The sequence below is a fragment of the Microtus oregoni genome, unplaced genomic scaffold (assembly GCF_018167655.1).
Source record: "Microtus oregoni isolate MIOR12 unplaced genomic scaffold, Mior012 000019F_ref0000042, whole genome shotgun sequence".
Taxonomy (NCBI): domain Eukaryota; kingdom Metazoa; phylum Chordata; class Mammalia; order Rodentia; family Cricetidae; genus Microtus; species Microtus oregoni.
In genome coordinates, this window is record NW_024543078.1 from 1358024 (window position 1) to 1379153 (window position 21130).

Below are 21130 nucleotides of genomic sequence, written 5' to 3' on the forward strand. Positions count from 1 at the left end.
TAATCTGCTCTCTAGAATGTGGAGTCCAGTCAGCATGTGTCCTTTGCATTTTGAGATTCATCTATATTCTTCCATGTATTAAAGATCCACTGCCTGCTTTTGCTGAGAACTATTTCATTGTGCACATACAAATAGTTCGTTTGTTTCCTGCTTTCTGGGTTGCTTCCAAATTTGAACCAGTTGTATAAATTGCTACTAAAGGCCATTTAATCTTTGTAAGGATTTAGGAACAAGGGTTTAATGTTTCTGAGCTTTTTTTTTTTTTTTTTTTTTTTTTGGTTTTTCAAGTCAGGGTTTCTCTATGGTTTTGGAGCCTGTCCTGGAACTAGCTCTTGTAGACCAGGCTGGTCTCGAACTCACAGAGATCCGCCTGCCTCTGCCACCCGAGTGCTGGGATTAAAGGCGTGCGCCACCACCGCCCGGCCTCTGAGCTTTTTTTAATTTTAAAAATAATTAATGTACATTATACAAATGTCTGGGATATAATGTGATCATTTGATATATGCACACAGTGTACTGTTGTCAGATTAGAATAATTAAGCAAATTAGAATAATTAAATAAAAAAAGCATTACTGTTTTCTTAAACACTATCATGTTTTTGTATGGAACTTTCAAATTCCTTTTTTCTTGTTCTTTAGAAAAGAATGTCAGTTTTATTTTTTAACAAATACCAAACTTTTAGCTGGGCGTGGTGGTGCATACTTTTAATCCTAGCACTCGGAAGGCAGAGGCAGGTTAATCTCTGTGAGTTCGAGGCCAGATGTCCTACAGAGTGAGTACAAGGACAGCCAGAGCTATGCAGAGAAACTATGTTAAAAAAAAAAAGCCAAACTCGGGGACCTTAAGTCAGACGTTCTGTTCATGAGCATCAGTGCCTTGTGCCTGTGGCCGGTGGGACCAGCGGGTGTCCTGACGAGGGTCACAGATGGCTTGTGAGGAGGAGGGTCTCTAGGGAAGACCCTCCTCTAGGGAAGTTGTTACCCCACTTCCTGTCTTGGCAGTACAAGTAAGACAAATCACCTTGTCTTACTCATTTTCTTTCTCATATCTGCCCCCAGGATCACGTCTATGAACTTCTCAACACCATCGATGCCTGCCAGTGTCATTTTGATATCGTAAGTGTCTTTGTAATGTTTTTCTATTGTAGAAGAAAATTAAAGAAAAGGCCTAGTGTACACTGAGGCAAGGAAGGGTGGGACAGAATTGGACGAATGATTGTTTATTTGTTCCTTCTCTGGTCTACGATTCTTTTTTAAATTAAAATATGTGTTTATTATTTATTGTGTATATTTAGGTGGGAGGGTGTGTGTGTGTTCACGTGCTACAGCACATATGTGGAAGTCAGTCAGTTCTCTCCCTTGTAGGTAGCTGGGCTTGGCGACATTGCTTTTCACCTACTGAGCCACTTTGATGTCCCTACTAGGTACTATAAATGTTTTTTAAAATGTGCTAAGGTTAAATGTTTTTAAATAGTAAGCTGATCTTCAGTGTGATTTAAATAACACAAAATTATACAGCAGTATTTTTACTTTCCTTCCTTTAACCCACCAATAGTACCTTATTTCCTAGTTTCTTTGTATCCTTCTTTGTTTATTCTTTTGTACTGGGCTTTGAAGCTAGGGCCCTGTGTACTCCAGGGCCCAGAACTCTGCTACTGACTTAAATTCTTACTTCTATTTTTTTTTTTTTTATTGAGAAAAGGAAAAAAACAAGTTTCTACCTCCTCCCAGCCTCCCATTTCCCTCCCCCTCCTCCCACCCTTCTCCCCCTCCTCCCACCCTTCTCCCCCTCCTCCCACCCTTCTTCCCCTCCTCCCACCCTTTTTCCCCTCCCCCTACTCCTCTCCCCCTCCCTCTCCAGTCCAAAGAGCAGTCAGGGTTCCCTGCCCTGTGGAAAGTCCAAGGTCCTCCCCCCTCCGTCCATATCTAGGCATATCACCATAGGACCTTCATCTGGTGATGGATGGAGATAGAGACAGAGACCCACACTGGAGCACTGGACTGAGCTCCCAAGGTCCCAGTGAGGAGCAGAAGGAGGGAGAACATGAGCAAGGAAGTCGGGACCACGAGGGGTGCACCCACCCACTGAGACAGTGGGGCTGATCTATTGGGAGCTCACCAAGGCCAGCTGGACTGGGACTGAAAAAGCATGGGATAAAACCGGACTCTCTGAACATGGCGAACAATGAGGGCTGATGAGAAGCCAAGGACAATGGCATGGGGTTTTGATCCTACTTCTATTTTTTTTTAATTTTTATTTTTTTCAAACACGGTTTCTCTGTGTAGCCTTGGCTGTCCTGCAACTCACTATGTAGCCCATACTGGCTTCGAACTCAGAGATCCTTCCGCCTCTGCCTTCCCAGTCTCACTCTTTCTTTCTTTCTTTCCTTCCTTCCTTCCTTCCTTCCTTTCTTTTCCCTCCCTCCCTCCCTCCCTCCCTCTCTCCCTTTTTTCTTCCTTCCACTTTTGTTTTTGTTTTTTGCAAGATGGGGATTCACTATTTTACCATGACTGTCCTGGAACTTGATTTGCAGACCAGGCTGGCCTTGAACTTAGAGATCCACCTGTCTCTCTGCCTTCCAATGCTGGTTTTAAGGGTGTGTGTCACCATGCCTGGCTAAGGTTTATTTTGTGAGAGTCTCACTAATTTGTCTAAGCTGGCCTTAAATTTGTAATTCTCCTGCCTCAGTCTCCTGAACAGCTGTGGTTCCTCAGCTGTTCCAGGTTCCTCAGGATCTTGAACTCATATTTAGTTCCTAACTTTTGTTTCAATTTTCTTCTGAAAATGTCTACTATTGGTTCCTACTTCTTTTTTTTTTTTTTTTTTTTTTTTTTTTTTGGTTTTTCGAGACAGGGTTTCTCTGTGGTTTTGGAGCCTGTCCTGGAACTAGCTCTTGTAGACCAGGCTGGTCTCGAACTCACAGAGATCCGCCTGCCTCTGCCTCCCGAGTGCTGGGATTAAAGGCGTGCGCCACCACCGCCCGGCCTGGTTCCTACTTCTAATAGGCATTGAGTCTGTTTAGTGCTGTAGGGAATGGTTGGAGAAGCAGGGGTGGTCCAGGTAAATTGGCCATATTGATTTTTAGATTCCTTGTATTTTCCTTGTAGAATCTCAATTTTGACTTCACTCGGAGCTACCTGGACTTGATTGTGACTTACACTTCAGTTATCTTACTCCTGTCGCGAATTGAGGACCGCCGGCTACTCATCGGCATGTACAACTGTGCCCATGAGATGCTGCATGGGCACAGGTGAGTTAGGGGAGGTAAAGAACCTCACATGTATTGGGCCATGGTGGCCACCCCTTCATTCCCATCAGGGAGGCAGAGGCAGGCAGATCTCTGAGTTGGAAGCCAGCCTGGGCTACAGAGTGAGTTCCAGGACAGAGAGGGCTATCTCAAAAAACAAAAACAAAAACAAGAAACAAAACAAAATGAAAAACCAACTAACCAACCAACCAAACAAGGAAAATGAACCTCATCTGGTGCTGTAAGAAGTGGGTGGTCACAACCCCAGAGAACCTGGGCCACAGAGAGGACCCTAAGAGAGACATACATGGATCTAATCTACAGGAGAAGTAGAAAAGACAAGATCTCCTGAGTAAATTGGGAACATGGGGATCATGGGAGACAGTAGAAGGGGAGGGGGAAGAAAGGAAGGGGAGTGAAGAAAAATATATAGCTCAATAAAAACAATAAAAAACGTAATTGGTGTTATATGATAGCACAAGACAGTCAAATGCAGCCTTCTTATTTTGGGAACTGCTAAGCAAGTGCCCTTCCAATGTGCTCAGCACCCAGTGATTACTATGTGAGGTCATGCATGTGTCAATTAGCTTTATTGAGCCATTCCACAGTGTATACATACTGTAAAACATGGCACACATGATAATTATGTATAATTTTGTCAATTTAAAAAATAAAATTGTATTAAAAGAAAAAATAACAATTGAAATAAAAAATAATTGCAATAAAAAAGTGAACGTAGACAAAGGTATTCGTTATCATGATTTCTCATATGAAAACCTATAATCCATGTTGTATCCCATGCAAAATAAGACAGCCTTTCACATGTAGTTAACTACTGAATGCCAGAGGATTATCCACTCTGCATTATCTCTGATCTACTTATATTCCTGGACTGGCCTCCACTTTGCTTTTCAGTTATTATAAAAGGCAAAGACAATTGTTTTTAGTATTGGTAGGACAAATACCAACAAGGTTAAGCCATTCGAGGTAAGAAATGCAAGATAATTCCTATTAAGGATAATTGTAAACCAAATAGAAATGGATGTTGGATTATCTGCAATTCTGTCCTCCATCCCATGTCTGTATGTGTGTCTTGACACAAGCTTTAGCCAATGGATAAGCTTTGGATGCTTAGCTCCCCTTTGGGATTTTCAAAGAATGGATCCAGGCATATTTGATACAGACTAGCAAATGCAGAATTGTAGAGTAGCTATTATGAGTCTAGCTCTGTCTGCCCGCAAGGGAGAAACTTTCATGGATCTGTCTAAAACCATGTTGTCCATTAATTCTTCCTTCCTTCCTTCCTTTCAGTTTTTCTTTTTCCAAGACAGGGTTTTCTCTGTGCATCCCTGGCTGTTCTAGAATTTCCTCTGTAGCCCAGGCTGGCCTCCTGAGTTCTGGGATTAAAGCATGTGTCACCACTGCCCACTGGTATGCCTATAGTGGGGCATCAGTATGTGTAATTCCCAAGTTAGCATTTCTGTCGTTGGAGGGGCAGGGAATGCCTTCTTTGCACACATATACACTATCCTCTACATATTTATGGAAAAGCCCATAACTCTTCTCTCTTCTGCTTCTTCCAGTGACCCCAGTTTTGCTCGCTTGGGCCAGATGGTATTAGAGTATGACCATCCTCTGAAGAAGCTGACTGAAGAATTTGGACCTCACACAAAGGTGAGCTCCCCCAGAGAGAGGAGAATCATTCAGGCAGAAGCATTCTTTCCATCTTTTACATTAAGGGTTTATTTTTTTCCTCACAGGCTGTGAGTGGAGCCCTCCTCTCTCTATACTTCCTTTTTGTTCGGAGGAATCAGGGTGCTGAGCAGTGGCGCAGTGCCCAACTTCTAAGCCTCATCAGTAGCCCCCCAGCCATGATCAACCCTGCCAATTCAGACACAGTGAGTTCCCCTTTTCCTTTCTCTGCTAAAGCCCTCTATCCGGAAGGTGCACCCCAGGGCTGTTTCAGCATTCATCTGGGCTCTGTTCTAGGTTGGTCCCTTTCTAAGCTAGAAAGTCACGACTGATGCTGTGCTTCTGATTGAGCCAGGGTTTGTATGTACATGAATTAACAAATGGGCGAAACCGAGCCAGTGTGGTGTGGTGGCACAAATACTTATGACCCTGGCTCTCGGGAGACCGAGGCAGGAGGACTGTTACATGGCTATAGCCAGCTCTGCTACGTAGCAAGTACCCAGCCAGCCAAGGCTCTAGCAGGGTTTTTGACTCAAAACCCAAACAAAAAAGAAATGGAGTCGTTAGGCATAAGAAGGAATTTGCATTAGGAGTGAATTGATTAATAAATGTTGTTATTCATCTGTGATAGGTCTGACACCTTCCCTCAAAGAATTTATAGTCCTGAAAGAAAGATATGGTATATTCTGTAATCTCAGCACTTGGCAGGCAGAAGTGGAAGAATTGTCACAAGTTTGATGCCAGCCAGGACTATATAGTAAGAACTTGTCTCAAAGGACCGAAAACAATAAAGCATGTGGGGGTGAGGTGTGTAGAGAGGATTGCTGTGCAGATATGAGGACCTGAGTTCAGATTCTTAGCAACCGTATGAGAAGTGGACACGTGTGTAATCTCAGCACTGGGCAGTGGAGACAGGTCCCGCTGGAGCTTCTCGTCAGCTAAGCCAGTCAGCCGTGAGTTCTGTATTCAGTGAGAGACTCTGTCTCAGAGATATAGAGAGTGATAGTGCACAAATTTACAGCTGCGGCTGAGAGGTCACGGGTGAGTCCCGTGCGATCAGTGTGCACAGTGGAAGAAGAGGGAGGTTCTGAAGATATCTCAGTGCTGGTGAGATGTCATGTCCTTCATTTTATTTGTTCTTCCTTCCAGCCCAACCTTGTTCTTTGCCTCAACTATGTCCTCTGTCTCTCCGTTCCCTTCCAGGGCCTGCTTTCCTTCATGGCAGCTTTCCTAGCTGTTGTCTATCAAAGTGCCTTAATCCACTCTTGTAAAAGAAACGTTTTTGCTTGTTTTTAGTGCTGGGGATTTCACCGTGGGCCTTGTGCATGCTAGGCATGAGTTCCCCCAGACTTTTATTTTAAAACGTTTTAAATTACATTTTTATTTACTTTGTGACGTGTGGGTGGAGCACAAGTACAGAGGTCACAGGACAACTTTTGGGGATCAGTTCTGTCTGTCTGCTTGTGGGTTCTGTACATTAAACTCAGGTTGTCTGGTTGGCAGCAGTCTCCTTTGACTGTTGAGCCATTTTGCTGGCTCTGTCCTTACTTTCTACATTCTAAACAGCTACTTGGTTCTCTCTGCCTGCTTCTCGTAGATGGCCTGCGAGTATCTGTCCGCGGAAGTGATGGAGCGATGGATCGTAAGTAAGTTGTGGGAGCATCTGGGAAAGGGCATGCGGCACTCCTAGGAGCACACTAAAAGCCTTCCTTTGTTTCCAATCCATTTGCAGTTGGGTTTCTTCTTTGTCATGGGTGCCTCAACTCTAACAGCCAGTGCCAACAGCTGTGGAAGCTGTGTCTTCAGGGCTCCCTGTACATCACCCTCATCCGGGAAGATGTGCTGCACATCCACAAGGTCACTGAGGACCTCTTCAGTAGTTTGAAAGGGTGAGTGACTTACAAACCAGTCTTCTAAGAGTTATGGCCTCATCAACATTTCTTTTCCCAAAGTATGAGTGGTAAGGAGTAATTTTAACTTTGAAATATTTATCAAATATCTTCTCTTTGTTGGTGTCTCTTGGGATATTAGAGATAGATAGATTACTAAGATATGTGAGGCTAGACTGTCTGGTTTGGATTCAAGAGCCACTTTCTGGCCGTGTGATCCTGGGAAGGTTACTTAGTGTCACCATGCTTGTCTCGATTTACTCATCTGTAAAATGTAAATAAAGCACTACCTCCCATCTGGTTATGGTCAGGGAGCTGGGAGCAGGAGGACCAAGAGTCTGAGGTCAGCCCTGGTTTGCTCCACAGTGATTTTCAGGCCAGTCTGGACTATACAAGACCCTATCTCAAAATCAAAACAAAATCAAGTAGGCACAAAACAAAACACCAGACCACAACTAAATTATGTCAAATCTGTGACCTCATAGTGTTCTGAAGAGTCCCAGTATGTAAAGCATATGGAAAAAGATCTGGTATATTGTGTTATACACTTGATTTTTTTTTCTAATGTTTTAAGCTGAGTTTGGTGGCACATACCAGTAACCCCAGCACTCAGCATCTGCGGCAGGAAGATCAACAGGTGTTACACAGAGACCGTATCAGAATAAAAAGTAGCAGCTGCTGAATTACTCCGAAAAGCTTAACTTTTTCTGTTCTGTTTTTAATGTGCTTTCCCTAACATGAGCACATTTCTCTTTCCTGAAGTTTAGTCTCGCTAACATGAGGCTGCTTGTTTACTGTGTGTCTGACTTCTAACTCAAATGGCCTGGCACTTTCTGTTCCTCATATGGCTTTCCTCCCTGTAGCTGCTGAGATTTAGAGCTTGTCTGACTTGTTCCCCCTCCTGCTTCTTCTTTTGCCTTCTCCTCTCTCTAAAACCCTAATAAAGTTGTCCTTGACCTTAAAAAATAAAATTTTGCAAATTGTTGGAAAATAGGCACACTTGTGATACAGTAGGGTAGGGGTTGTGATACGTAAGCACAAAGTATTGTGTAAGCAGGAAGGGCGTTAAGGGCATTTGCACTGGCTTTGTGGGATCTAAAGAAAACAGCAGACAGGCAAACGTGAGTTAAACAATTTCAGCAAAGAAACTCAGCCTCCCTGCCCCCCTTTTTTCTCTCTCTCCATGTCGCCCTCTCTCTCTTTTTGAAGACAGGGTTTCCCTATGTAGCTCTGGATGTCCTGGAACTTACTGTGTAGACCAGGCTAGCCTCAAACTTACAGAGGTCTTCCTGTTTCCTGAATGCTGAGATTAAAAGGTGTTCACCTCTATACCTAGCTTGAAGCTTATAGCCTTTGAGGCAAATGGACAATGTGCGCAGAGGTTCAAGTTGCTCAGATGGGACAGCGTGGGTTACGAAGGTGGGGCTGTGAGTCAGTTTTGGAGCAGTGAACAGGAATATCATAAGCTCTGCCCTAGAGTTTGAGTCAGGGCTCCAAAGGATCTGGAGCCACTGAATGAATTCAAATGAGGTAGTTGAAAGGATCAGATTCGCATCTTAGAGGAGATTTCGGCTCCAGGGGGAAAGACGAGATGGGCAGTGCTAGAGACAGGGATTAATTTAGTAAATGAGGAGAAATTGAGGAAGTCAGACTCTCTGGAATAAGCATCTGATATTCCTTAGGGTAGAGGCATGAGAGCTACAGAAAGTGTGGGGAAAGACTGTGATTCAACTTTTAGACTTTTAGTTTATTTTTATTTTATGTGTATTAATGTTTTGCATGAAAATGTGTGCCAAGTGTGTACAGTGCTCTTGGAGGCCAGAAGAGTGTCTGGTCCTCTGGATAGGAGTTGGAGGTGGTTGTGAGCCTGTATGTGGGAGGTGGGGCCCCCAAAAGTGCTCTTAACTACTGAGCCACTGCTCTAGCCCTGTGGATTCAGTTTTGAACAGACTGAATTGGAAATGTCTGTAGGACATACAGGTTATGTATGTCGGGCCTTTTGCTATGTGATTTAGTAACTAATCATGCTATCTGGACTAGATGACAACTGGTGACGTCATAATCAAAGCCCTGAGAATGAATAGGTCTGATTGTTTAAGAAAAAGATTGGGGACAGAACTTTTGAGAACATTGATATTTAAGCGTCAAGCAGAGGCAGGAAAATCAAGAAGAAAGTGTGCAAGGAGGAAGGACCGGCATCATGTGCTAGACGGTGTGATGAGAACAAAGATGAGGGCTGGAAAACTCACTGAGCTTGGCCACAGAGGCCATCTTTGTGTCCTGTGAGCAGCATCAGTTGGGTGGTGAGACTGGAGGTTGGTTTCAGCAGATTTAGGAGGAAGTGGAAGATAAGGAATGAACTCGGTGTCACTGTGAAGGGAGAATGAGTTATAAGAGGAGGAAGGTATAGCATTAAGGGAAGGATCCGGTTCCTACATTTATTTCTGTTGGCAAATACTCCACCTGGAAAAGTAAAATAATGAAGCTTTACCCCCCCCAGAATGGTCTGATGTGTGTGCTACATGTGTGTGTGTTTGTATGCGTGTGTACATATACAAAAGTATGCATGTGTTTTCAACCTTATGTAAGAAGTTTTGGGAAAGCTTTGGCTCTACATTCAACTTTATATCTACAGATTTATTTAATTATTACTATATTTTAGATATCTTTGAATATCAGTTTATAGAGACTCTCTTTTATTGTTTGTGTAAGAGAGGTGTGACTTTATAACTCAGGCTAGCTTCAGACTTGTTGCAATCTTCCTGCCTCAGCCTCTGAATACTAGGATTCAGGAATGAGCCATGGCACCTGGCTGAGACTTATTCTTTTTAATAGTTGAGGGCTGGAGAGATGGCTCAGTGGTTAAGAGCACTGGCTGCTCTTCCAGAGGACCTGGCACCCGTATGGTAGCTACAACCATCTGTAACTCCAGTTCCATGGTATCTGACATTTCTGGTCTCCTTGGGCTCCATGCACACATGTGGTGCACAGACATACATGCAGGCAAAACATCCATACACATAAAAATAAATTTAAAAATTTTGAACAAAATTCTATCATGTATTTATTTACCCAGTCTTTCTCTGTCTTACACACACACACACACACATGAGTTTTTTGAGACATGGTTTCACTGTTTAACTCTGGCTGGCCTGAAATTCCCAAGTATACCAGGTTGGTCTTGAACTCACAAAGCTCTGCCTGCCTTTGCCTCCTGAGTACTGGCATTAAAGGTGTGTGCCTTATAGGGCTTAAATTTCCTATTGTGTGTGTGAATATGGTGGATGTGGTGTGGGGGAGGAGATTTCACAGTGGAGGTCAGAAGACAATTTCGTGGTGTCTGCTCTCTCCTTCCACCTTTACCTGATCAGTTCCAGGGACCCATCAGAGGTCACCAAGCTTGACGAGCAGGCTAGAGCAGTTCCCTAATTTCCTGTTGATGAACATTGAACTGTTTTCATTTAAAGAGATCATTTTAAACAAATGCTTTTTGTTTGAATGTTTGTTTGTTTTTTGAGATGAGGTCTCTCTATGTTTCCTGGATATCCTGGAACTCTCTCTGTGTAGACCAGGCTGGCCTCGAACACAGGGAGATTCCCTGCCTCTGACTCCCAAGTTAAACAAATGGTTTAGAGACTATCCATTGACATATTTTTGTGAACATATTCAAATGTTTCTGTAGGGTAAGTTCTCAGATGTGGAAGGCAACACACTTCAAACTTTATTTCTTTTCCCCATTCCCAAGCTAGGGAACAAACCCAGGGTTTTGCTCATGCTGGGCAAGCATTGTATCTCTGAGCTATATCCCCAGTCTATTTCTTTTTTAATCTTTTTTTTTTTTTTTTTTTTGAGACAGGGTTTCTTTGTGTATGAAGCCTGTCCTGGAACTAGCTCTTGTAGACCAGGGTGACCTCGAACTCACAGAGATCCGCCTGCCTCTGCCTCCTGAGTGCCCTGCACTGGATGGAGGTTGAAGTAATTATCCATTAGCAGTGCTGTAGAGTTGAATCCTGATTTAATTAAGATAGTTTTCAATTTCAAATGCCTTTAATTCTAATGCTGTTCAGTATAGGAGAGGCGTGGAGAAGGGAAGCAAGAGGTTCTAGAATCTCCCTGTCGCTGCCAGTAGCTGCCAGAGGATGAGGAAGACAGTGGAGAGCGGAGGCCACTTACTGTGGGATTCTGGGTGCAGGTCTCTAAGAGGAAAAAGATATGGTCAAGTATTGCAGATGAACCACAACAATAAAAAAGATTATTGAATTTGGTGATTCAAAAGTTCACATTGACCTCAGAGGAACGGATTGTTCAGTGTTAAAGGCCTTGCGAGAAGGGGAGGGTCAGTGAGAGGGGAAGGAGAGGAGTCCTGGAAGAGCTGGTGGGTGGGGAAGGGTGAAGTACAGGTTCAAGTGAGGGTTTCCAGAATCAGAGGCTTTGAACTTGTGTCACAGAGGAGAAATAGGCCACAAGAGAGGGAGATAAGGAGTCACAGATAAGTGGGTGACCCGGAGTAGGCAGGAGTGGGAGCGGTGGTGATGGTTTTTACTACAAATGGTATTTATGACTCCCTTCCTCATCCCAGTCAAAGTTGGAAGAGTGTTGACTGGCAGGTAGCCAGCCGGGGCCCAGTGTGAGAAGTCATTTCCCTCCTGCAGCGGTGCGCTGTCTCTTTCTTCCTCCTCTCCCTTCTTCTCTTAGCTCCTGTACCCTCCCTTCATTCTCTTTTGACAGATTCTCTGTACACATCCCTGGCTGGCCTTAAACTCATGAATTTCCTGCTCTGCCTCTTGAGTGTTGGGATGACAAGCATGCATTATCACAGCCTGGCTTCGCTACTATAGTAATTGTCTTTGCAGAATGAAGCATAGAGCAGGATGGGCTCCGAGCTGAGAGTCTTGTTTGTATAGGGTGAGAAGAGTGGGTGAAAATGCTGCTTGTTAGGGTGCCCGTACTTACCAGTGGTGGCGTGACGCCCTGCTGTGCTTGATTTGTCCATCTCCAGGTACGGTAAGCGGGTGGCAGACATCAAGGAGAGCAAGGAGCATGCCATTGCTAACAGGTACAGTTAGGGTTCGGGGTAAGTGCTCGGAGGGGCTGGAATAGGAGTCTCCCAGACTTCTGTTTTCACTGTGGCACCCTGAGATCTCTCCCGACTTGTGGTCTCACCCCCACGGACTTCCTGTGGCCCCACAGATGCTTGTATTTTCTCTCCAAGTTTGAGTTTAGCACTGAACCTCCTCAGCTGCAGCTCTCTTCTTCACTGCTTCTGGGCAGCTTGTGCGAGAGAGAAAGACAATATTTCCTACTTTCCACTTTCCTCCCTCAGTGGCCAGTTTCACTGTCAGCGTCGGCAGTTTCTTCGGGTAGCCGTGAAGGAGTTGGAGACTGTGTTAAATGATGAACCAGGCCTGCTGGGTCCTAAGGCAAGAGAATTGTTCGGGGAGGGATAGTGACCAATGATGTGTGGGTGATAACTTAGCATTCATAGAACTGCATTTCCAAGTCCCCCCGCCCCCACCCCGTGTGTAAATGTGCATGTTAGCACACATGCGTGTGGAAGTCAGAGGACACCCTCAGGTGCTGTTCTTCAGACGCTGTCCACTGAGTCATTCACTGGCCTGAGACTCATGCATTAGGCAAGGCTGACTGAGCAGTGAGTTCAGGGATCTGGAAGTCTCCTGAGCATTGGGATGATGAGTGCATGTCACCATGCATGGCTTTTTTTTTTAATTGATTATAATTGAGCTCTACATTTATCTCTGCTCCCTTCCCTGCCTCTCCCCTCCCTTTCAACCCTCTCCCAAGGTCCCCATGCTCCCGATTTACTCAGGAGATCTTGTCTTTTTATACTTCCAGCATGACTGAACTCTGATCCTCATGCTTTTGTGACAAGTACTTTACCAATGGAGCTGTCTCTCCTGCCCCCTTTCTGAGTCTCTTGTGCTTGTGACTCTCAAAGTCTCAGTGTTTCATGTCCTCCTTGGCACCATCATAGAATGCCGCCTAACAGCTATTGGTGTGCTTGGCCTGGCTTCTGTTTGAGTGTAAATTAATTGACGACAGAGCTTGCTTTCTGTTTTAAGTCATCTCAATACCCATTAAATATTTCTAAAATTTAATTTTGTGGGGAGGGAGGAGTACTGACTGTGAACCAGGGCCAACATATGTATGTCTGATTCTGTGTCACATGGCTCAGCTCTCTGTGCCTGTGTGCTTGTTTCTAAATGTTATTGGTATGGCTCCATAATTATATTCACATACAGATAATTTCAGTCGTTTTCTCTGTGCTTAAAATTTACTGTTTTCTGTTCTGGGGATTGGACCCAGAGCCTCGTACCAGACAGGTAAGCACTCTATCAACTGAACGATAGCCCTAACACTAAAATCCATTTTTTAAAGTAGAAACTTCCAGTAGGCTTTGTTCTCTCTTAGGCCCTTTTTGCTTTCATGGCCCTGTCTTTCATTCGTGATGAGGTCACTTGGCTGGTTCGTCATACAGAAAATGTTACCAAGACTAAGACCCCTGAAGACTATGCTGACTCGTTAGTATTTGCCCAAGAACCTTGTCCTTAGACTGGGAGAAGGGAGTAAGGGGACATTTCGATCCCTGCCTTGTATGAGCGCGTGTCTCCACTCATGGTCTTGTCGATGTCTGTGTCTGCCCTTGTCACATCTCCACAGGTCCATTGCAGAGCTCCTCTTCCTGCTGGAGGAGGTCAGGGCTCTGGTCCGACGGCACATCAAAGTGATTCAGCAGTACCACATCCAGTACCTGGCCAGGTTTGATGTCCTTGTGCTCAGTGACATCATTCAGGTGTGTTCCCCTGATGACACTTTGGAGACTCCAGCATGACACCTTGTAGTTTTTCCTTCTGGAGCCACTCTGGCTGAATGACTGTAGTCTGGATGTTAAAAAACCTGGTGTACACTAAAGATGAATAATTTCAGCAGGTTTGTTCCCCCTAAGCAAGAGGAGAGAAAACATAATGAGAAATGGGAGTCTGTATGGCAGGGACGCTGGGCAGTGCTCTGAACACCTCTTCTGTTTGGGGCAGCCAACAGCTCCTCTGTCTTCATACACTGATTGAGCCTGTGGTTGCACTTGTGAACTGTGGTGAACTTGTGAGCACTGACAATATTCTTACTCTTTTAGAATCTGTCTGTGTGTCCAGAGGAGGAGTCCATCATCATGTCCTCATTCGTTAGCACCCTGTCCACTCTGAGTCTCAAGCAAGGTACCTGGGAGGAGGTGGACTTGTCAGGGCACTTAGGAGGGCAAATAGAGTTGGTCTGTCAGCCAGAGCATTGGGTAAGAAAACTCAGAAGAGGCCTGCCATTCTGTGCAGCCAAGTGCCAGGTGCTATTTGATTATTTCCTTTTACATTTGCTTCTGTTTCTACAGTTGATAATGAAGAGAAATTTGACTTTTCTGGATTGAGGCTGGATTGGTTCCGCCTACAGGTAAGGCTCTTGTCCTGTAGTGGCCCCTATCCTCAGGTTCCTGTCTTCCACAGTCTCCTCATTTTTAATTTGTTAAGCTCTGCTTCAGACACTGAGTGATCCTGGGAAACCACTGACTAGACGGGACACAACACCCAGATCAGGTTACAACCCCAAGGCTCATCCCATTTCTCTTGTTTTTCTTCCCAACCCCAACCATAGGCCTACACCAGTGTGCTGAAGGCACCTCTGCACCTGCATGAGAATCCTGACCTAGCCAAGGTCATGAACCTCATCGTCTTTCACTCCCAGATGCTGGACTCAGCAGAGAAAATGCTGGTGGAAACCTCAGATCTTTCTATTTTCTGGTGTGTCTTAGTTCTGACTTAATTGTCTGTCCCTTTGATCTTTCTGGGTTTTTTTTTTTTGTTTGTTTGTTTGTTTGAGATAGGGTTTCTCTGTACAGCCTTAGCTGTCCTGGAACTCACTCTGTAGACCAGGCTGGCCAGGAACTCATAGAGATCTGCCTGCCTCTGCCTCCCAAGTTCTAGGACTAAAGGCATGTATTCCATGTTCTCCTGTAAACTTCTTTAGTTTATTTTTCTGTTGTTTTGGTATTTTGAATTTTTAGGACATATAATTTCAAAGATTAATTTTCATTTATGGGTATGAATGTATGTCTCCGTGTATATGCCACTTGGGTATGGTACCCACAAAGAATGGAGGAAGGTGCTGTGTCCTCTGGAGCTGGAATTAGAGGTGTTTGTGAGCCATCTGATAAGAGTGCTGGGAACTGAACCTGGGTTCTGGGGAAGAGCAGCAAACACTCTTTACCACCTAGCCATCTCTCCAGTCATGATATTTAGATTTAAAAACATGAAACCAGGTATGATGGCAGATAGCTATAATTTCTGTACTTGGAAGGTAGGGATAGGAAGATCAGGAATTCAGGGTCATTTATGACTACTTACAGAACTAAGGGAAAGAATGGGCTATAAGGAAACTTTCCCCAACAAAGAAACGTGAGTACTTGGGACCTGTAGGAGAAGGATTGCTATGAGTTTTAGGCCAGGCTAGGCTATCCAGTGAGTCCCAAAAGACCTTGTTTCAAAAACCCAAAATAAAATAAAATAAAATACCATGAATTTGTAGAGGTTTAGTATTGGGAAAGTAAGAAATAGTTGAGAGAGCTGGAGAATAGGAGGTTGGAGAAAGAACGGATACTTCGTTGTCTTCCACAGATGAAACCTGGTGATAATTAGTTGACCACTGTGATGTGGAACTCTAAACATCGAAACACAGTTGTCATGTCTGCTCCTTGCTGTCTATTGAAATGGAAAGCTATAATACGCACATGCTAAGCACACATAAACATAGTCCTCTTGAAGGAAAGGCACGTCTCATGCAGTTGATCTAAGGAGGTTTCTGGAGCCCAAGTGTCATATTCTGAGGGGATGTGAGTTTGGAACTTCTGAGTTAGAGGGATGGTTGCCAGGGAAGGACTGTAAGTTTTGTCCAGGAAAGGGAAGGTTATCATCATGCTGCCCTGGAAGCCACTGTAAGACACTAGAAAGGCTAAGATTCTTTGCTTCCCTCTTCCCTCGAGGATAGAAAGTAGGAAGAGTGCAAATAGAAAGAAGAACATTGTTGAAGGGGTCTGCTTTCTAAATCCTGGGTTTCAATCTTCTTTCTCTACAGCTTTCATCTCCGTACCTTTGAGAAGATGTTTGCTGTGACGCTGGAGGAACCTTCCATGCTTCGATACGCCATTGCATTCCCCCTGATCTGTGCCCATTTTGTCCACTGCACTCATGAAATGTGCCCAGAAGAGGTGGATATCCTGGCTTTCAAGTTCTGACCGCTCTCGAGCCTCTATATTTATCAAAGCACAGTTCCAGGGGTTGATTTTGATCCTAGGAAGGGAACAGGCATGAGTGTGTGGATGAGTCCCCAAATATCTCGGTTTGATAGAGAAGTAACTTTTCTTTCTGGTCTCTGTTTCTTTTTCCTTAGGAGAGGATGGCTTAGGCAAGGAGTAAAGAGCAGTGTGGGAAAGGGGAAGTGGCCTTCATGTGATTCACTTCTCTCCTGGTCCTCTCCCACAGTATACTCACCTGAAGAACCACAGTCTTCATCACTGCAATGCCTTCCTGGAAGAGCTGGCCAAGCAGACCAGCAACTGTGTGCTGGAGATCTGTGCTGAGCAACGGAAGCTGAGCGAGCAGGTAGCCCTCATCCTGGTCCAGTGTCCTTTCTCTCCCTCAGGGCCTTTCCTCAGCCACCCTTGTTTCTCTCTCACAGGCCAAATTCTTTTTTTTTTTTCTTTTCAAGACAGTGTTTTTATTCTGTAGCCTCAGAGCCTGTCCTAAGTCTTGTAGACCAGGCTGGCCTCAAACTTACAAATTCTCTTTCTTAAGCAGGGGTGGGGATTTAGTTTATGGCAGGATTCCTCTCTGAGTCTAGTTACTCCAAGCACTCTCTTGGGATTAGAATCACAATGTACAACCATTTGATGTTGTGACCTGGCATAGCTATCTACGAAGTTCATGTGGACAACTCCACACCTGAGTTACAAAATAGCAATCACACACACAAAAAGCCCTAGTGTTTTAAGTGAGTTTGTGATTTTGGATTATTTTTGGTTGCACAGGACCTGTGGTGGTGGCTTGGGTATGCTCAGTGGATGGAGACACTTAAAAATACTCTTACTTGAATGGTTAAACTCCACTCAAATCTGTGCTCTATTTGAAGACTTTTGGGAGATGAATTTTGTCTTCTTTGAGTGGTGCATACATGCTTGGGACAATGACCCCAGATCTCTGTCTTGTCTATTCTTTCTGCTCATCAGTATCCCAGTTTACAACTTACTGGAGATTCTTAAGCCTTTCAGTACTGATCCCCTGGGCTGCATTCTTGTCTTCTGGTTTTTTTTTTTTCCTCTTCCTGCCTTGACTGACTCATAACACCTGGTCATGATTAGATCAACTACATTTCAGAAAATCAGGCATAATGAATGAGTTAGTTTTGCTCATCCCCAGAGCCTTGGATTTCCCAGACTACCTACCCTTTTCGTGTTTGAGTCAGAAAGTAGCAACTTTGGTAGGAGCGGAAATAAGGAGTGTGTGTGAGTACAGACAGACAGTTACCATACTACTCAGCTTTTTCATTTTCTAATGTATCAGGAAAAGATACAGATATTTTCTTCCCAGAGGTGTAGTAAGGGTTAAATGGGACAGAGCTCACTAAATATTTGGTATACAAAGCAGTCGATAAAGGTTGGCTCCTGGGTGAAGCTTAATAAACACTAACTTGTTAGGCTAACGGTTTGGGGTGAGGATCAAGAAAGAAGGTACGCCGGGCGGTGGTGGCACTCGGGAGGCAGAGGCAGGCGGATCTCTGTGAGTTCGAGACCAGCCTGGTCTACAGAGCTAGTTCCAGGACAGGCTCCAAAGCCACAGAGAAACCCTGTCTCGAAAAACCAAAAAAAAAAAAAAAAAAGAAAGAAGGTACATGATCGCTGCCTTTGGCAATGTCCCAGTTTAAGGGGGAGGAAGTACAAGTACAGGCGTGAAGGAATGCACGGAACTGATGCACAGCATGCAGATGAGGAGACTTACTTACAGCTGTATTCCTTGTTCGCTATGACTATCTACTACACTCACGGCAAACGGGCTTACTCAGTGCTGTGTCAGGAATGACTAAGCCTTGTGTGAATAATTGTTTGCTCCCAGAACTGTTGTAAACAAGTAAGTGTTGCCCTGCAGAGTTAACGTTTTTAGTAAATAATTATTGGTGCGATTACTAATAGGGTTACATCTTTGGATATTGATTTCTGAATCAATAATAAATACTTTCATATTAGTGTATCTTTGTCCATCAAGGTGGATTTTATTTTATTTTATTGAACTGACTGAATTTGGAGGGGTCTGGAGAGATGGCTCAGATGTTAAAAGCATTGACTGCTCTTCCAGAGGTCATGAGTTCAACTCCCAGCAACCACATGGTGGCTCACACCATCTGTAGTGAGATCTGGTGCCCTCTTCTGGCGTTCAGGCAAACATGTAGACAGAACACTATATATAATAAAATAAATTGAAAAAAAGAATAGGAAGCGTGACTACAAAATAACAAAACTAATGTTCTTGTGTGGTGCTTTTCTGTTCTAAAAGTTTCGAAGTGATTTCCTGAGGCTGGAGAAGGGAGAGAGGCAGGGTTGATGTTTGAGCTGGAACAAGGAATATACATATACACATAATTAAGAAAAAAACAAGAAAAAAATATTGAACACACGTGAATTTTGAGAATTTTGAACTGTAACTGTTTTCATGAGACAGAATATAAGTGGTGCAGCCTGTGGGATGACGGTTTTGTCTCGCAAAAAGTGTCGTTTCCCACATTGTGACTCCACAGAACAAGATAAGTGGAGCTCTCAGCTCTGCCTGTTTTCCTTGGATTTGTCTGTTAGGAAAGGCTGCAGGGGTGGGTGGGGGAGCAGCGCTCTCATCCTAGAAAGACACTGCTGTCTGAGGACTTGAGGCTGGTCATGGGGAGATATTTGTGAGCACTGAGAAAGGTGAACACATTCTAAAAAGGTCCCATTAGAGAAAGAGGAGCTAAGTGGGTGGGGGGAGGAGTGGATCATGATGGAGGAACCTCGTACAGCTGTTAGCAATGATGCTTGTCTCCCTCCGTTGTGTCCCAAAGCTTCTACCTAAGCACTGTGCCACCACCATCAGCAAAGCCAAGAACAAGAAGTCCATGAAGCAGAGGCAGGCTCCCAGGAAAGGAGAGCCGGAGAGGGACAAGCCTGGAGCGGAGAGTCACCGGAAGAACCGCAGCCTTGTCACTACGTGAGGTCCTAGCCCCTGAGGGCCAGGAGAGAGAAAAGGGAAGAGGGGAGGTGATACAGGGGAAAAAGCAGAGGAGGTGTAGGGTTGATAGGTACAGAAAAGCTCCTATGTATGAATTTTCTACTTTGGTTTTGAAGAACATCAGTGTGTGCTATTCTAGACTGAGTGTCCTTACCAACAGCCAGACTCATAACCAAGTTCCACTTTATTTTCAGCATGGACAAACTACATCTAAACTTGACCGAATTGGCACTGGCAATGAACCATGTGTACAGCTTCTCTGTGTTTGAACACACCATCTTCCCATCTGAGTATCTCAGCAGCCACTTGGAGGCCAGGCTCAACAGGTAACAGCCTTCCTGCTCCATGCTTGTACTCTGTGGCAGGCTTCAGTGTGGCTGTTAGAACCATCCTGTTGGTCATGGCACAGGCTGGAGACTGATGCAGAAAACAAACAACGAACAAAAAACCCACCTTACTTCCTAGGTTTTGATGAGCAGCTGGTCTATCCCCCTTGTTTGGTAGGGCGAGCAGAGAGAGAGGCTAGCACTTGGGAGACAGGCAGGAGTGACAGGACTTTAAGGTCATCCTTGGTTACCAGCCTGACTACACAAGCCCCCACCTCAGAAAAGGGAGGAAGAAGTGCAGAGCCTTTGCGGCCACAGAGCTGTGCCCACATCCTGGCTGTTAGCACAACAGTGGGGCAGATTATCTAACTTATCCGAGTCAGTTTCCTTCCTGTTAAGTCCAGGATAATGATATTTACCAGACAGGTCATTGGGAATGACCTGCAATTGAAGATTAGTAGACAGATACAGATGGCTATGAGTGGAGAGTTCCTGCCGAGTAATAAACCTTAGCTAAGTAAATTCCCTTCCTGCACTGTGCCCGTCATTCCACTGTTCTCTGAGAAGGAAGGATACCTCTTATGTTGGATGCACTCTATTGGTTAGAGGATAGAGAGGAGTATGAATAATTCATTATTTATTTGTATTTTGTCTTGGAACATGAGCAGTTAATGTAACAAGCACTTATTGAACACCTACTATGTGTCAGGACTGTTTTAGAGACTATTGATAAAGCAGCATACAAAACAGCCCTGCCCTATGACACTTACCTTGCAGTAGGGGAGACAGATTAACATAATAAGAGAGTAGCATATATGGAAGGTTAATAATAAATGCCAAACAGAAAAATAAAGCAGGGAAGGGGGGAGATGTCATAGGAACTGTGTACGTGTGTGCGTGTGTGTGCTGAGGAGCTGCTGTAGTTTTAGACAGTGTGTGTGTTGACTGTATCCAACACCTTGAGAAAATGACATACCAGTGAGCTCCTGAATGAACTATGGAGCCAAGTATGGTGCACCTGTCTGGGAGCGATCACTGCAGACAGAGGAACCAGGAGGTCAGAGTGGTGGCAGAGAGAGCCTGTGTGAGCTGGGTGGGACGCGAGGTTAGAAAGCAGAGTGCAGGCAGCTGTCATGTGTGCAGTGTACTGTAAAGACTGGGTTGCATCTAGGAATGCAGCCTTGACTGGTCTGGACAAAGCTGTAATAAGATTTGTGTCCGCAGTTCACTCTGGCTTTATTAGCATGAATGAGAGCAGAAGCAGGAAGACCAGTCATAAGCCGTGTTTTGACTGTAAGATGTGCAGATTTATTTTCCTATTAAGGTTTTGCCTGGGCAAAGTAAAATAGCGCATTTTTGTTCTGTACACATTATCTCTAGGGGAGGAAGCACTTCAGTTGTACACACAGTGTCAAGGAGATGGCAGTGTGACAATTTAGAGCCATGGTGATTTCCAGGTCCTAGAGCAGGAAGGGTGTGATCATTTACTTTCCCCAATCTGATTCTTGCTTCACAAGGTCGTTCGTTATTCCAAAAGCTCCAGGGTTTTGGCTGGAGGTTTTAACCTTTTTTTTTTAATTTAAAGGAAATTTTATTTATTTTTATTATTTTTATGTGTATGGGTGTTTTGTTTGCACGTGTTTCTGTGCACCACACATATGTCTGGT

At 44.4% G+C, this 21130-nt stretch overlaps 1 protein-coding gene across 1 annotated transcript in view; it reads left to right on the top strand.

The window, feature by feature from the left end:
* Positions 1-21130, top strand: part of Nckap1l (NCK associated protein 1 like) — a 44214-nt gene that overhangs the window by 5997 nt on the left and 17087 nt on the right. Inside the window, exons 4-20 of the mRNA XM_041669233.1 lie at positions 1060-1116; positions 3109-3251; positions 4832-4922; positions 5009-5146; positions 6538-6586; positions 6673-6829; positions 11829-11885; positions 12153-12249; positions 13259-13368; positions 13508-13640; positions 13980-14061; positions 14229-14287; positions 14489-14634; positions 15965-16097; positions 16372-16491; positions 18971-19116; positions 19332-19463. Coding sequence (XP_041525167.1) covers positions 1060-1116; positions 3109-3251; positions 4832-4922; positions 5009-5146; positions 6538-6586; positions 6673-6829; positions 11829-11885; positions 12153-12249; positions 13259-13368; positions 13508-13640; positions 13980-14061; positions 14229-14287; positions 14489-14634; positions 15965-16097; positions 16372-16491; positions 18971-19116; positions 19332-19463 — 1850 coding nt within the window. The remainder of the gene's footprint in view (positions 1-1059; positions 1117-3108; positions 3252-4831; positions 4923-5008; positions 5147-6537; positions 6587-6672; positions 6830-11828; positions 11886-12152; positions 12250-13258; positions 13369-13507; positions 13641-13979; positions 14062-14228; positions 14288-14488; positions 14635-15964; positions 16098-16371; positions 16492-18970; positions 19117-19331; positions 19464-21130) is intronic.